General features: G+C 48.4%; 1 protein-coding gene across 2 annotated transcripts in view; it reads left to right on the top strand.

Annotated features, from left to right (window-relative positions):
* Positions 1 to 5,235: 5,235 nt before the first annotated feature.
* ADAM12 (ADAM metallopeptidase domain 12) overlaps positions 5,236 to 13,098 on the top strand; it is a 181,017-nt gene continuing 173,154 nt past the window's right edge. For both annotated transcript variants that reach the window (XM_038141010.1, XM_038141009.1), the window contains exon 1: positions 5,236 to 5,443. In XM_038141010.1, coding sequence (XP_037996938.1) covers positions 5,317 to 5,443 — 127 coding nt within the window. In that variant the 5' untranslated portion in view covers positions 5,236 to 5,316. The remainder of the gene's footprint in view (positions 5,444 to 13,098) is intronic.

Genomic DNA, 13,098 nt, shown 5'->3' with positions numbered 1-13,098 from the left:
ACCCCAGCCTCCTAAGTGTTTCCTTTTTATTTGTGCAGCAAGGGAGAAACTTGAGTAAATCCTTGGTTCTCGAAGTCAGAAAATCCCAGAATGGTTTGGGTTGGAAGGGACCTTGAACATCACCCAGTGCCACCCCCTACTATGGGTAGGGCCACCTTCCACCTTCCAGGGCTCCAAGCCCTGTCCAGCCTGGCCTTGGACACTTCCAGGGATGGGGCAGCCACAGGAAAAGCCTGTCCCTGTCACTGAGCTCTGCTGGATGCCAGCTGGGCACTGGGATGCTGTTCACCCTTTATTTTGGGAGAACAGAGGCACCGTGGCCTCATGGCCAGTGAGGAACCAGCTCTGGCTGCTCTGCCCCCCCTTGCTGTTCCCAGCTGCATTGGCCAACTCACAGTTCTGGGACAGAAATTCCAGATGAATCCAATATTATGGGACCTTTAGGACTGGAAGGGAAAATCATAACCAAAGGAGGGGAAGGCAGGGATGAATTTTTGGGTAAGAGGACAGTGAGACTGCTGATCTTGCGTTGCATTTCCTGGGTGTCACAACGTGGTGCAGACTCATTGGGCTGCTCAGGGCAGCTCAGCAGCTCCTCAAGGCATGCACAGAGGGTGGAAACCTGCCCTTGGAGACTGGGAAATCCACAGGATCCATCCCTCACGTATGTGCAGCACACAGGACTTACAGCCAGGGTTTGATGGCAGAGCTCAGCCCTGGTCGATGCTGCTCCATGTCTGAAGGCTGGGACAGAGGTCTGCAGAGCAGAGCAGAGCTCTGTGGCTAAAGGTCAGGCTGAATTATGCTCTATCTATGCCTGTTAATTATAGAGGACTGTAATCTGCCACTGCAGTCACAATTCAGCAGGATCTTGATTGTGCAGAGAGTTAATGAAGTGAGGGAGGACTGGAGACACAAAGTCTCAGCAGCTGGCCGGGGGGGACACAGATTTCAAAGGGAAAAGCTTTTTTGTTTTGTTTTGTTTACTCTAAGAAGGAAAAACTTTAGCCTGGAGGCCCCAAAACTGTAGATCCCTGTAGCTAAGCCCAGACAAGTCCTCATGCATTTTGGCACATAGGGGAATTTAAAAAAAAAATCTGGCTACTACTCAATGCTGTGATTACAGTGAGGTTTCCTGGATATCCAGGAGGGGATCACAGCTGATCTGGAAGATGTGAGAGCAGTGTTACAGAGGTTCCTTCTGCCCAGCTGAACCTCTTATCTTGAAATTGTTCAGCTCACTGAAGTGGCTTAACCTCTCTTCATTTAACTCTGGCTGTAACACGAGGGATGCAAATCCTGCAGCAGACAGCTTTCCTTTTCCGCCTTTTTTTCATTTTCCTCCTTTTTTTTCCCCTCATATTTCACACCCCACAGCATACCATAACCCATCTGACAATAAATATTAATTATTTACATTGCCTTGGAGCTAATGTTACCAAAGCATCACATTATCATAGTCTGAAGGATTTATTTACACTTAATCTATTATCCCTCCACTCTACTCCTTGTTTTTTTTCCCTGTTGTCTCCATCAGTCACTAATTCCTTCTCAAAACTGCTTTAACCGAGGGGAAACAAATGGAAATTCACGTTTCCCTCAGCGCATCCTCCTCCTTGCTGGTGCCTGTGTGTTAAGCTCATTCCCAGGTAAGTCATTCCACGCTGCTCCCTTCCTCACTGCTCCCCTCCAGACTGACCTTTCCAGCGCCGAGTGAACTAAAGCTCCTCATGAATCGCTAATTTGAGGAGCAGAGGCTCAGCCAGCCGCCTGTGTTGTCACACAGTCAAATGTTCATCGTTTCAGATCCAAGCACCCTTTACATCGAGTTATTTCCACTCCTCAACGCGAGCTGGGAGTCGAGCTGCTTGGCTGCGACCCGCGACAGCGACACGGGGACAAGCCAGGGGCAGGGACGGGCAGAAGGGTTCTGGCCATGGAATGACAACAGGCAGCGATGAATGCAGGGCACATTCCTGCAAGCATCTCCAGCATCTCCAGTGCTCACGTTCTGGACCTAAAAAATGCCTGGTAAGCGTTTCCAAAGCCCAGCCAGGGAAGCGAGTGCCCCTGGGAGATCCGTGTCACCTCATTCCTTGGACATCCCCCAGGCACAGGTGATCTGACGCCTCCAAGCACAGAGGTGCTCCAGCTGCAGGATTTCTTCTCCCCAGCTTTTGGGTGGTGCCTGGCTTGCTTTTCCTGCAGAGGCTCAAAGGCAAACCAAGCAGCCAGCGTGTGCCAGCCTGTGGCTGTAGGACAGAGGAAAAAGGGAGCTGCGTTAGGTGCCCCTTGCCCAAGGAGGTGGAAGTAAGGAGTAAAAAGAGGATTTAGCTGTTCTTATGCTGTTGCTACTGCAGGAGAGGCCTGAACTAGCACCCAGTGGAGTGAAGGAAGGTTTGGAAGGAAAGGCTTCTTGGAGTGGAAGAAAAACAAAATAGGTACAGTAAGGAAGATAAGGGGGATAAAAATGAAGGGAGAAAGCATAAAAAAGGAACAGCAAAAGCCAAAAAGGTAAAAACAACCCCAAAAGCAGTGAGACACCTCCACACCCCCATCCCTCCATTTCTCTTCCTTCGAGAGTGGTGAAGAACAAAGCATGGATGGATGGATGGATGGATGGATGGATGGAGGGATGGATGGGATGGATGATGGATGGAGGGATGAATGATGGATGGATGGATGGATGGATGGATGCATGCATGATGGATAAATGAAGATGGATGGATGGATGGATGGATGCATGATGGATGGATAGATGGAGGACGGATGGATGGAGGGATGGAGGGATGGATGGATGCATGATGGATAAATGAAGATGGATGGATGGATGGATGGATGGATGGAGGACAGATGGATGGAGGGATGGAGGAATGGATGACGGATGGATGGATGGATGGATGGATGGATGGATGGATGGATGGATGGAGGACAGATGGATGGAGGGATGGAGGAATGGATGACGGATGGATGGATGGATGGATGGATGGATGGATCCATGGCCCATGGGAATAACCTGGACAATCGGAGCTGTGGCCTCCTTTGAAGCAGCCACACAACCTGGATGCAATTTTCACTTCCTGCAGGGAAACTCGGCCTCGTTCTTCTGAGGTGGATAAACCAAGGCTTGTAAAACTGACTGTGGGAGGTGTTCTGACATGAGGAATTAAAAGGCCAGGCCTGGCCTCTCCCTGCACATCCCAGTGAAGCAGAGGCACTTCCCACTACCTGCCCTGTGCCTGGAGGGTCCTTTTTTTTCCAAGAGAATTTTGAAACAGAGGTGAAACTGTGCTGTTGTTCTCCAGCAGTAGCTGTAATTCAGTACCATTCCTACGTGGATGTTGTTAATAAAATATTTGGGGCTCTTTTGTGATAAATTATTGATTTATCAACTTCAAGCCCAGAAAAACAGAATGGTAAAAGGCAACAATTCCTTTTGGGGGGAGGAGGAGGAACTCTGATAATATCTACTTCATTCATGCTAATGAATGACCAGGATATAATTGGCTCCACATTCTCTGCTAGCAAATATTGTTACTCAGATAAAAGTACTACCACTGTAAAGAAAAGCCTCGTGGGATTACCAAAAACTCTATTTAGAAGTCTTTAGTTCCCCTTTAACTGATTTTTTTTCATTTTAATGGGAAAAGTACCTTCAAAGACTAAAGATGTCTAGATGGCTTTAATGGTGGCCTTCCACAAAGGAGTCCTCTGTTTGAATTTTAATGTTTTTAACCAGTGTTCTGTGTGGAGCACATATGTCCTTAATGAGAGAGTTGATGCAGTTCATTAGTTTATATTTGAGGGATGAAACGTTGCTGAGTGTAGCTGTGAAACTGTAATTGATAATGGCTGAGTAGGGGAAATTTAGCATTTGGCTATTTAAAGTTACACACAGGCTAATCCCTGACTGCTCCCAAGGACAGGGAGTGCACACGATGAGGAAAATGTGAGGTGAGCCATAAGTGTAGACGAAATCCAAATTTCAGAGCAACTTGAGGGGAGTCCATGGGTCTGGTGTGGGCAGAGGGGTAAGAGGTGAAAGGTGCTTTTTAAGTGGGAAGCACAGTACTTGATGAGAGCCCTTCCTGCACATTTTTCATGATCCCAGCCCTTTTCCAGGTTTGTTTGTGCTGGGCTGACCTGGCATTACCACAGCTAGCCCTGGATGGCTCAGTGATGCTGCCAGGGCACCGTGCCAGGCTCCAGTTTGGGAGCCACCGAGGTTGTACCCCTGGAATTTCTGGCTCGTTTATCCCCAGAGCTGCTGAAATGTGTAGTCTGGATCGCTGGGAATAATCAGCATCCTCTGCTCCAGAATAGCCCCAAATCTGTGCTTTCCAAACACCATTTTTCAGTGGGATTGCATGGCTCTTGTGCCTACAGACACATCTCAGAACACTTCTGCCAACTGTTTCATGCACAAGGAGCATGGAGCCAAGCTGCAGGATTCAGTGTCAACATCCAAACTGTGAGATTTGGGAAGAATTTTAGTAAATTAAAGCAAAAAACTGCACAATAAAAGTCTGTGAGGATCTTCAGGATTGGATTCTTTTTTTCTGCTGTTCCACAGCAACATGTGGGCATTACATGTGTTTTGGTGGTACAGTAAGGAGTAGATAATCTGTATTTGGTTTTTCTCCCAGACAGTCAGTAATAATAATTTGAATTAGGGAGATTTTAAAAAATGCATCTGGCAACTCTGTGGGTGTGTTTTGTTGTTTGTTTTCTTTTTTTTCCCTTCCCCTTCTTTTAAAACCCCCGCGTTATAAAATAAGAACCAACACCAGAAACAACTCTGAAATAATTATGAAACCAATAAATAACCCCTGAGCTCTAACGCACACACATGACTTTCCAGAGGCGGCAGGCAGGCTTATGTGTGGAGCAAAAAAAAAGAAAAAAAAAGGGAAAACTCCGGGAGCAGGGATGGGAGGGGGGACTCCGGAGCCCCCCGGGGCTGGGACCCTGCGGAGGGGCTCAGATGTTCCAGGGGCAAAGGATTAGGTTTGGTACTTGCCAAAACAACAACAAAAAATACGAAATAGCCGACGCAAACATATTTGAATAAAGGAGAGAAAAAAATATAAAGAGGAAAGAAAAAAACCCCAACTCCTCTATTTTTTTTTTCCCCCTTAGCAGCCGAGCCCAGCTCATCAGCAGCTGAGGCAGGAGCAGGAGGGGTTTTGGAGTTAACTGCATGCAGGAAATCTCTCACATCCTGAGTCCCAGCTCGCTCCTCTCGGTAACTGTATATTATGGGGCTGCTCTCCAGCCCCAGCTGATGAAAGTTTGTCTCTCTCAGTCTGGGCTGCGATGTCAAAGCGCCTCCAGGCAGCGCAGCCGCGCTCCCCCCGTGCGCTGCCCCCGGCCCGGCTCGCCGCGCTGCTGCTGCTGCTGCTCGGCCCGGGCTGCCTGCCCTCGGCATCGCCCCGAGCCCGCGGTAAGTCACACGCGGCCCCCCGGGGCTTCCCCCGAGAGGATCCCGCTCCATTTTAGCCGGACGAGGAGCGGGGAGATGGATTCGGAGCGCCGCTCCCCCGCCCCGCTGCGGGGACGGGGCCGGAGGTCCCGGCCGGGACACGCGGCTCCCGCTGCTCGGCGCGGCCGGGCGGAGAGAGCCCCGAGAGCTCCGCTCTGCGACCCCCGGCACCCCCAGGCCCGCGGGGTGCCATCCCCCGGCACCCCCAGACCTGCTGCTCCCTCCTCTGCACCCCCAGACCCACCGGGTGCCATCCCCCAGACCTGCTGCTCCCTTCTCTGCACCCCCATCCTCTGGCACCCCCAGACCTGCTGCTCCCTCCTCTGGCACCCCCAGACCTGCTGCTCCCTCCTCTGCACCCCAAACCTGCTGCTCCCTTCTCTGCACCCCCATCCTCTGGCACCCCCAAACCTGCTGCTCCCTCCTCTGCACCCCCAGACCTGCTGCTCCCTCCTCTGCACCCCAAACCTGCTGCTCCCTTCTCTCCACCCCCAGACCTGCTGCTCCCTCCTCTGCAACCCCATCCTCTTGCACCTCCAAACCTGCTGCTCCCTTCTCGGCACCCCCATCCTCTGGCACCCCCAAACCTGCTGCTCCCTTCTCGGCACCCCCAGCCCCGCCTGTGCCATCCCGGGGACCCCCCTGTTGTGATCATTCGGGGGTACCCTGCAGGGTCCCGGGGAGAGGAGGGGGTGTTGGAAATTCTCCTCCCACGCATCCCCTCCAAACAGCCCCCGGGGCTGAATTCAAAGGTCTGGGAGTCTTGTCAGAGTTTGGGCTCTGTTTCCAGCTGGGGAAAATTGCGTGGAAAAGCCAAATAGTGATGGTAAAAGCGTCCTGGCTGGGTAAAAGTTTTCTCGCCGCCGCTGCGTTCATTCAAAGGGAGCTCCAGGCGGGGATTCAGCTGCGGAGCGCTGTGCTGTCCGTGTTCTGTGGATGGGGAACAGCCTAGGAGGGGATTGTCTCTCCCTACAGCGAGTTTGGGGTTTATTCTGGAACCCTTGGAACAGCCTAGGAGGGGATTGTCTCTCCCTACAGCGAGTTTGGGGTTTATTCTGGAACCCTTGGAACAGCCTAGGAGGGGATTGTCTCTCCCTACAGCAAGTTTGGGGCTTATTCTGGAATCCTCACAGCGCCCAGGTCCTCTCGTCTTCGTTAAGCAGCAGCTGACTGCATATTTTATGTGAGAGAGGAAAAGAGATTCTCCTCTATGAATACATTTAACAGCACCGAGGGGTGCTTGTGTCCCTGAGTGTTAATACAAACTCGTGTGTTTGGTCTTTTTTTGTCCTTTTTTTTTTTTCCCCCCATTGTAACTCGAAGCTTTGTAAATATTTGCTTATCTTCAAATGTATTGACAGCGACTTTCACTGGGACTTTGGCTCTGAACTTGCTAAGTGAAAAGATGGGGAGATACTTTAGCACGTGGAAATCCCACAGGGGGAAAGGACAAGGTGGTGCCTTTGATCAAGCCCCTGGAATTTATCTTAATGGATTAACAGGAGTTGAAGCTTTGCCTTTGGGAGGGGTCTTGATTTCTCTTTGCCAGCAATTGTATTTGCACCAAGTCAGTGGGTTTGGGGCAAAGCTGCAGAAGTTCCCTGGCAGATGAAGGGAAATAGGTGCCCTGTGGCTGTTACCTTTCTGTGGGGAAAGGAAGGGTTGGTTTGGGTGGGAGGATGGCTCCTTTCTCTGAGTGTGGGACCCACTGTGGCTGGCCAGCCCCTCCATGGTCTGGAAGTTGCATTTGGGAAAATCCGAGGTAAAATGCTTCAAAGTGTTTGTCCCTACAAAACCAAGTGGGCAAACTGTGGGTGACTTGGCTCTGGCACACAGAGGAGTGAGCAGAATGGGAAGAGGGGGTGGAAATCCGGTTCCTTGTGCTCAGAATTCCCTCAGAGCCAAGCTGAAGCTCTAAGGTTACACTCGCACCGATGATTTAAACTCTCTGTAAAGTTTGTGCCAGCTGCTCATCTCTTTGGTGTCTTCAGGTGTCTTTTTGGGTTTTAGATGTCTACATTTAGGCAGCTGTGCTGGTTGCTGGCCCTTGGATTTGCCTTCTTGTATCTTCCTGCTCCTCTTCTTTCCAAACCATGTCTGTAATTTGCTCTTTTCCACCCAGAATATTCAGTGAGCATCCCCTGCCTTAGTTCCACTTTTTCCTGTGGAGGCAGAGCACAGCTTCAGCCCTGCCAGAGCTTGTGCTGCTTTCTTGGGCACAGAGGTGCTGAAAGTTCCAGGCACTCCTTTCCACATCCCCAGTGACACCAGGTGCTCTTGGCTGGGCTGGCTCTGCTCTCACTGGGCTTTCTGGAGCCCTGCAGGACATCCCAGTGCTGCCAGGACATCCTGATTTTTACATAAACTCCTGCTTAGTGATTGAGACAAGTTGGAGTTGTGGTATGCCTTGAGAAGTGGGTTTGAAATGTGGCAATAATGTCTGCCTGAGTGACAGGTCTGTTATTAAACAGAAATTATCAGGTTGTGGGCTGGACAACTTCAAAGTAGCCTTGTTGCTGGCTTTTAGTATGTTTTCTTTCCATTTTTTTTGTGGTTTTACAATTGCCCTCTTAGTTTTCAGTCTTGTGCTGGGTTTCTGCTTAAAGGAACTCATGGACAAAAAGGAAAACTCAACCAGGCCAAATGAACTTTGTTGTGTAAGATCTGATCTTCCTTGTGTAAGATCTGATCTTCCAGTCTCAGTCAAACACCTTAAAATCTACACCTGTACAAGGTTTTTGTGCTCAAGGCTGTCCTGTTTCTGCAGGGCAGACAAAGTGATGCTGTGGATAGGTGAAGTCCGAATTAGAGATTGTGTGTGTGCACAAACTTTTAAATTTTTTTGAAATATTGTGTGTTAGCTGGGAAAACAGCAGAAAAAAAAATTACTCTTAGAATGACAGAATGGTTTGGGTTGGAAGGGACCTTAAAAACCATCTTGTTCCACCCCATGCCTTGGGCAGGGACACCTTCCACTGTCCCAGGTCCCTGTGCAACCTGGCCTTGGACACTGCCAGGGACAGAAGAGCCACAGCTTGTCTGGGCATGAAAAAATGCAAATCCTAAAACTGCAACCCAAAATTCTTTGCCTTCAGTTAAAATCACTTTTGTCTAGATTTTAATTTGCTACTGATTGAAGCTTCCTTGGGTCTAATGGAAATAAATTGCAGGAGAAGAAATGTTGCTTTGTCTTGTGCTCTAAACCTGATTTCTCCATCACCCTCTGTGTTTTAGAGCTCATTTGTAAATCCTGGCTTCTCTCAAACTGCTCCAGCGTTTGTGGCAGATATTTCTGGTGTGTGTACAATCACTTCCTCCTTGTCTGATGATAATCCCCTTCAGACAGCCTGGCAGGAGCTGTCCCTGCCCACGGGGCTCCAGAGATCCATGCCAACACCCCCAGCAGAGGAGTTTTATTGGCACTCTTCAGCAGCGTTTGCATCCTTCCCCTCCAGCTCTCTGGGGAGCTGACAGGTTCTTCACTGCTGCTTCCTTGGGGGCCTCATCTCTGGCTCTGCTTGGGATTTTTGGAAAGGTCCTGATCCAGATACAAAGAGCATCCTTGAACTCGTGGTTGCCAGGCTGTGTTTTGGGTGGTTTTGCATCCTGCTGGGAGCCCCAGGGGGATTTCTCTGATGGCCTGAGGGTGACTGCAGCAGACCAGGGCTGTGTTTATCTCATTATCCCACTGAAGAAATCTATTTATCTGTTATTCCCACCAAGGCCCTCACTCACCACCCATGATCGTGAAATTCTGTTCTAAAAAGGCTCAAGTCATGTCAAGGTTTATTTGCTTCTCCACCAGCCTTCCCCAGACCTCACATCTCCTCCTGACACATTTATCCCTGCTGCTTCCAGCAGATCTGACACTGCCAGGGCAGCCTGGCCAAGGAGCCAAGCTGGGCTCTGGATTTTTTGTGTTCCTGAGGCTCCTTTTGGGCTGTGGCAGAGAGAAGGGTGAGCCCTGAGCTGCCTTGCTGGGCTCTTGGGGTGGGTTTCTCTTCACTTGTGCTGCGAGAGCTGCAGTAATCCAGGAATGGACATTTTTAAGGTGTTTGGAAATCTGGAATACTGTCAGGTTGTCCAGCCAGGCCCTGCCATGCCAGCAGGCTGTCCCCAGCTCTGCCTCACACCATCCCATCCTGCTTAGGATGCCAGGCTGTCCGTATTGCAGGGATTTTTTTTTATTTCATCCCTTTTTCTGGTGACTTTCCTTCCTCTACAACTTCTTGTGTTTTACTGCCCATCATCCTGGATCTCGCTCCCCCTCTGCCTGCACTTTGCACTTGTATTTCCAGCAGCTCCTCAGGTTTCTCCCTGGACACAAGCACATCATCTGCACAATCCTGGAGTGCTCCATCCCTAAATCACACCTGCAGAGGCTCCTCTTAGGTCCTGCTGGGTCCCCAGGGCAGATCTATGACCAAGTAAATTAAAACCCCACAGTTTGAGGGAGCAGTTGTTTCTTCATAGGGCAGTGCAGTCCAAGAGCTCAATCCCTTTTGTTTCTGGTTAACGCAGAGCAAAGTGCTTCAAATGTATTAAATTTTAATCTTTTTGCTGCCCCACTAACCAAGAGAAGGGATTGTTTCTTAGTAAAGCCCTGCTCCAGCATGTTGACCCTTCTCTTTTTAGGGTTCAGGCAGGATTTTGAGACTAAGTTGGTATCAAGTGACTTGAACTGCATAATCTAATCAGAAATTAATCTGTTTAATCCCTGCAGGTTGTTCCACTAATACTTTACACCCCATACAAATGAATTTGCTGCTTTCCATGACCTGGAGCTAGGATAAGCAAGAGTTTGGAGGCAGGAAATTGTCCTTTTCACAAGGTCAACTTGCTAAAAGCAGTGATTAGAAGAACAAATTCTTTCTTGTCCCAAATCTGTGATGTAATAAGGCAAGAAGTGAAATGTGTCATGGCCTGTTAGCCATGCTGGATAATGCACATCAAGGCAGAAAAAGCTGGATGCAGAATTTGGCACAAAAGTATCTTTAACTCATTTATTTTGAGGGGTTTTTTAGGGTTTTTGTTTGGTTTGGTTTGGTTTTTTGTTTTGTTTTGTTGGTTTTGTTGGGGTTTTTTTGGGTTTTTTTGGGGTTTTTTGTGGGGTTTTTTTTGGCTTTTTTTTTGTGGGTTTTGTTTTGTTTTGTTTTTTTTTTTTTTAAGAGGAACTGTGTCAGCCCCTGGAAATTTAGTTTAATAGTATAGATCATAAGCATTAAGTGAAAACCTTCTTATGACAATGGTGGAAGTTTGCTGTTTTCTTGCTTCTTTTAAATGTGTTCTAATCCTGCAAGCAGCTGAAAGATAAACCTCATGTGTGACTGCTTACCTCTGAAAGAATAAATTAAGATACAAACTTCCACAAATTCAAGTATTTATGGGATTGTTTCACTACAGTTATGCAAAAAAAAATTAAAATTACAAAATTACATGGACTTTATCATGTGGTAAGGGGATCCTATGGGCCTGCTCAGGCCTGGAGCATGAGCAGTGATTTATCCAGCAGCACTGGATCAGTGATGGTCTGTGCTGGAGATCCCCTGCTGCTTCAGCAGTTAGAAGATGAGAAGAGGATCATTCAGTCCATGTTATTGAAGTTTTTGTTCCATTCCTTTTCTGCCACTCGGAGCACTGTGATGATAGAGAGAGTTGGGAATAAGTTCACTACATCCCCCTGGATCACACAGGGGTGGACACAGCACCTCAGCCATGTTCCTTTTGGAGCTGGAGGTCACTAAAGGATCTCCAATTTAAAATCTGCTCTTGCATTTTGATGTGTGCATTGATGCATGAGGTGAGCATCCCAAAAGAATGAGGATTTATTTCTTCATCTCCTGACTAAGGCACAGACACTCTTTGGGTGAACACCAAGGTGAAAGAACGGGATCACTGCAGAAGAAATCCCAGAACGGCTTGGGTTGGAAGGGACCTTAAATCCCACCCATTCCCACCCCTGCCATGGCAGGGACACCTCCCACTGTCCCAGGCTGCTCCAAGCCCCAGTGTCCAGCCTGGAATTCCATCACAGCTCCTCTCAGCTCCTCCTCCTCACAGAGAGGAAATTCTTCCTGCTATCCAACCTAAATCTCTCCTCTTTTAGTTTAAGTCTTGACAGTTTAGGAAGAAGGAGCTATTTATTCTGCATGCTGTGTTTTCCTTGTTTCTATGCCTGAAACTCTTCTGGGATAAATTCCCTCCTCTCCATGGACCCTCCTTTGTACAGCTCCTGTGCTGGCATTTAAAATCCTTTTTTGCAGCACCAGAGCAGATGAGCAGAGCTGCTGTAGTGACCTGGGGAGACATCCTGCCCTGAGGAAATCATGAAAATAAATGTTCTTTGCTCCTGTAGCTCATCTGCTGGAGGAATGTGTGAAAGTCAGGAGTTACAGAGCGACCCAGAGCTCATGGTGACGCTTTCTGCAAGGTCACACTCATAATCCTGAGCAGCAGAGGTGGCTTCAGGAACATTAAGTAACTCCAAGTTGTCTTTTCATTCATGTTTTAAAAACCAGAGCAGAGATTCAGTGGCAGCTTGTGCTGGAACAGGTGCAGCTCATTTTCCTCTGTCTGCTGTTGTGTGATGTGAGGATCAGGTATTCCCCACCCAAACAGGAGCTCCTGGTGGACATAAACCCCTGGATATAAACTCCTGGACAGAAACTCCTCAGCCCAGCAGCTCCTTTCCTAGGCTTGGGGAAGAACAACAAATCACATCCCTGCCTGCTCACTTAAATTTAAACTGCAGTTCACCTCAGCTGGCTCTGCTGTGTTTTGTGGAAACCCAGAGCACCAGGAATATTTCTCTGTCTGCTCTGGGGTGCCCTGACCCCCAGGGGAGCACTGACTCTGACCCTCATTCATGGAGAACATTTCCTAGACTTCAAGATAGACTGGAATCCGCAAAACTGTGAAATAGATCATAGAGAGTAGTGCAGGTGTATCACTTGGTGAGAAATTTAGGTTTTGGGATTTTTAGTGTGTTGTGGATGGAAGCAAGATGGAGGGCACAGGGTGTCATCCTGGGCTTCTTTGTGCTTCTTCTTCTTCCTTCTTGGGTTTGGGTGACATTTTGTAATTGGGCAGAAGAGTCTGCATTGGGGCTCTTCAGGATCAGTTATTGGGTTAAAAGGGAAAATAATCAAGGTTCTTAACTGGATAGTTTAGTCTTAAAAGACCTTGTAACAAGAGTTTGTTAGCCATTTTGTGCCTTCTAATGAAAAGCTGCTGAACTCACAGCTGTGAGGCTGTTTTACTGATAAGAAATAATAAACACCTGAGCCCAAACATGAATTACTGTCTCAAGTGCCTTCAATCTGGACCCAGAAAAAAGAATGACTGAAACCTCCACTGTGTTTTCCAGAGAAACCTGAAGGCATGATCTGTGCCTGTGAGGAGCACAGCTCCCACTCCTTGGTGCTTCTCTGTGCTGTTGGACACAGCAAGGATCATCCCTCAGTTCAGCTGTGCTGAGGACTCCTTGCACTGGAGGCAGGTTATAAATCACTGCAGAGAGGGATTGCACTGTATCTTTTAAAAGACCAAGAGGAAATTGTATTTTGGAGAGTAATTTGAACTTCACTCAGTGAAAGTAGCCTTTCATGAGGCTTTGG

This window comes from Motacilla alba, chromosome 6, assembly GCF_015832195.1.
Source record: "Motacilla alba alba isolate MOTALB_02 chromosome 6, Motacilla_alba_V1.0_pri, whole genome shotgun sequence".
Taxonomy (NCBI): domain Eukaryota; kingdom Metazoa; phylum Chordata; class Aves; order Passeriformes; family Motacillidae; genus Motacilla; species Motacilla alba.
The sequence above is the reverse complement of the archived record's forward strand: the minus strand, read 5'-3'. Positions and strand labels throughout refer to the sequence as shown.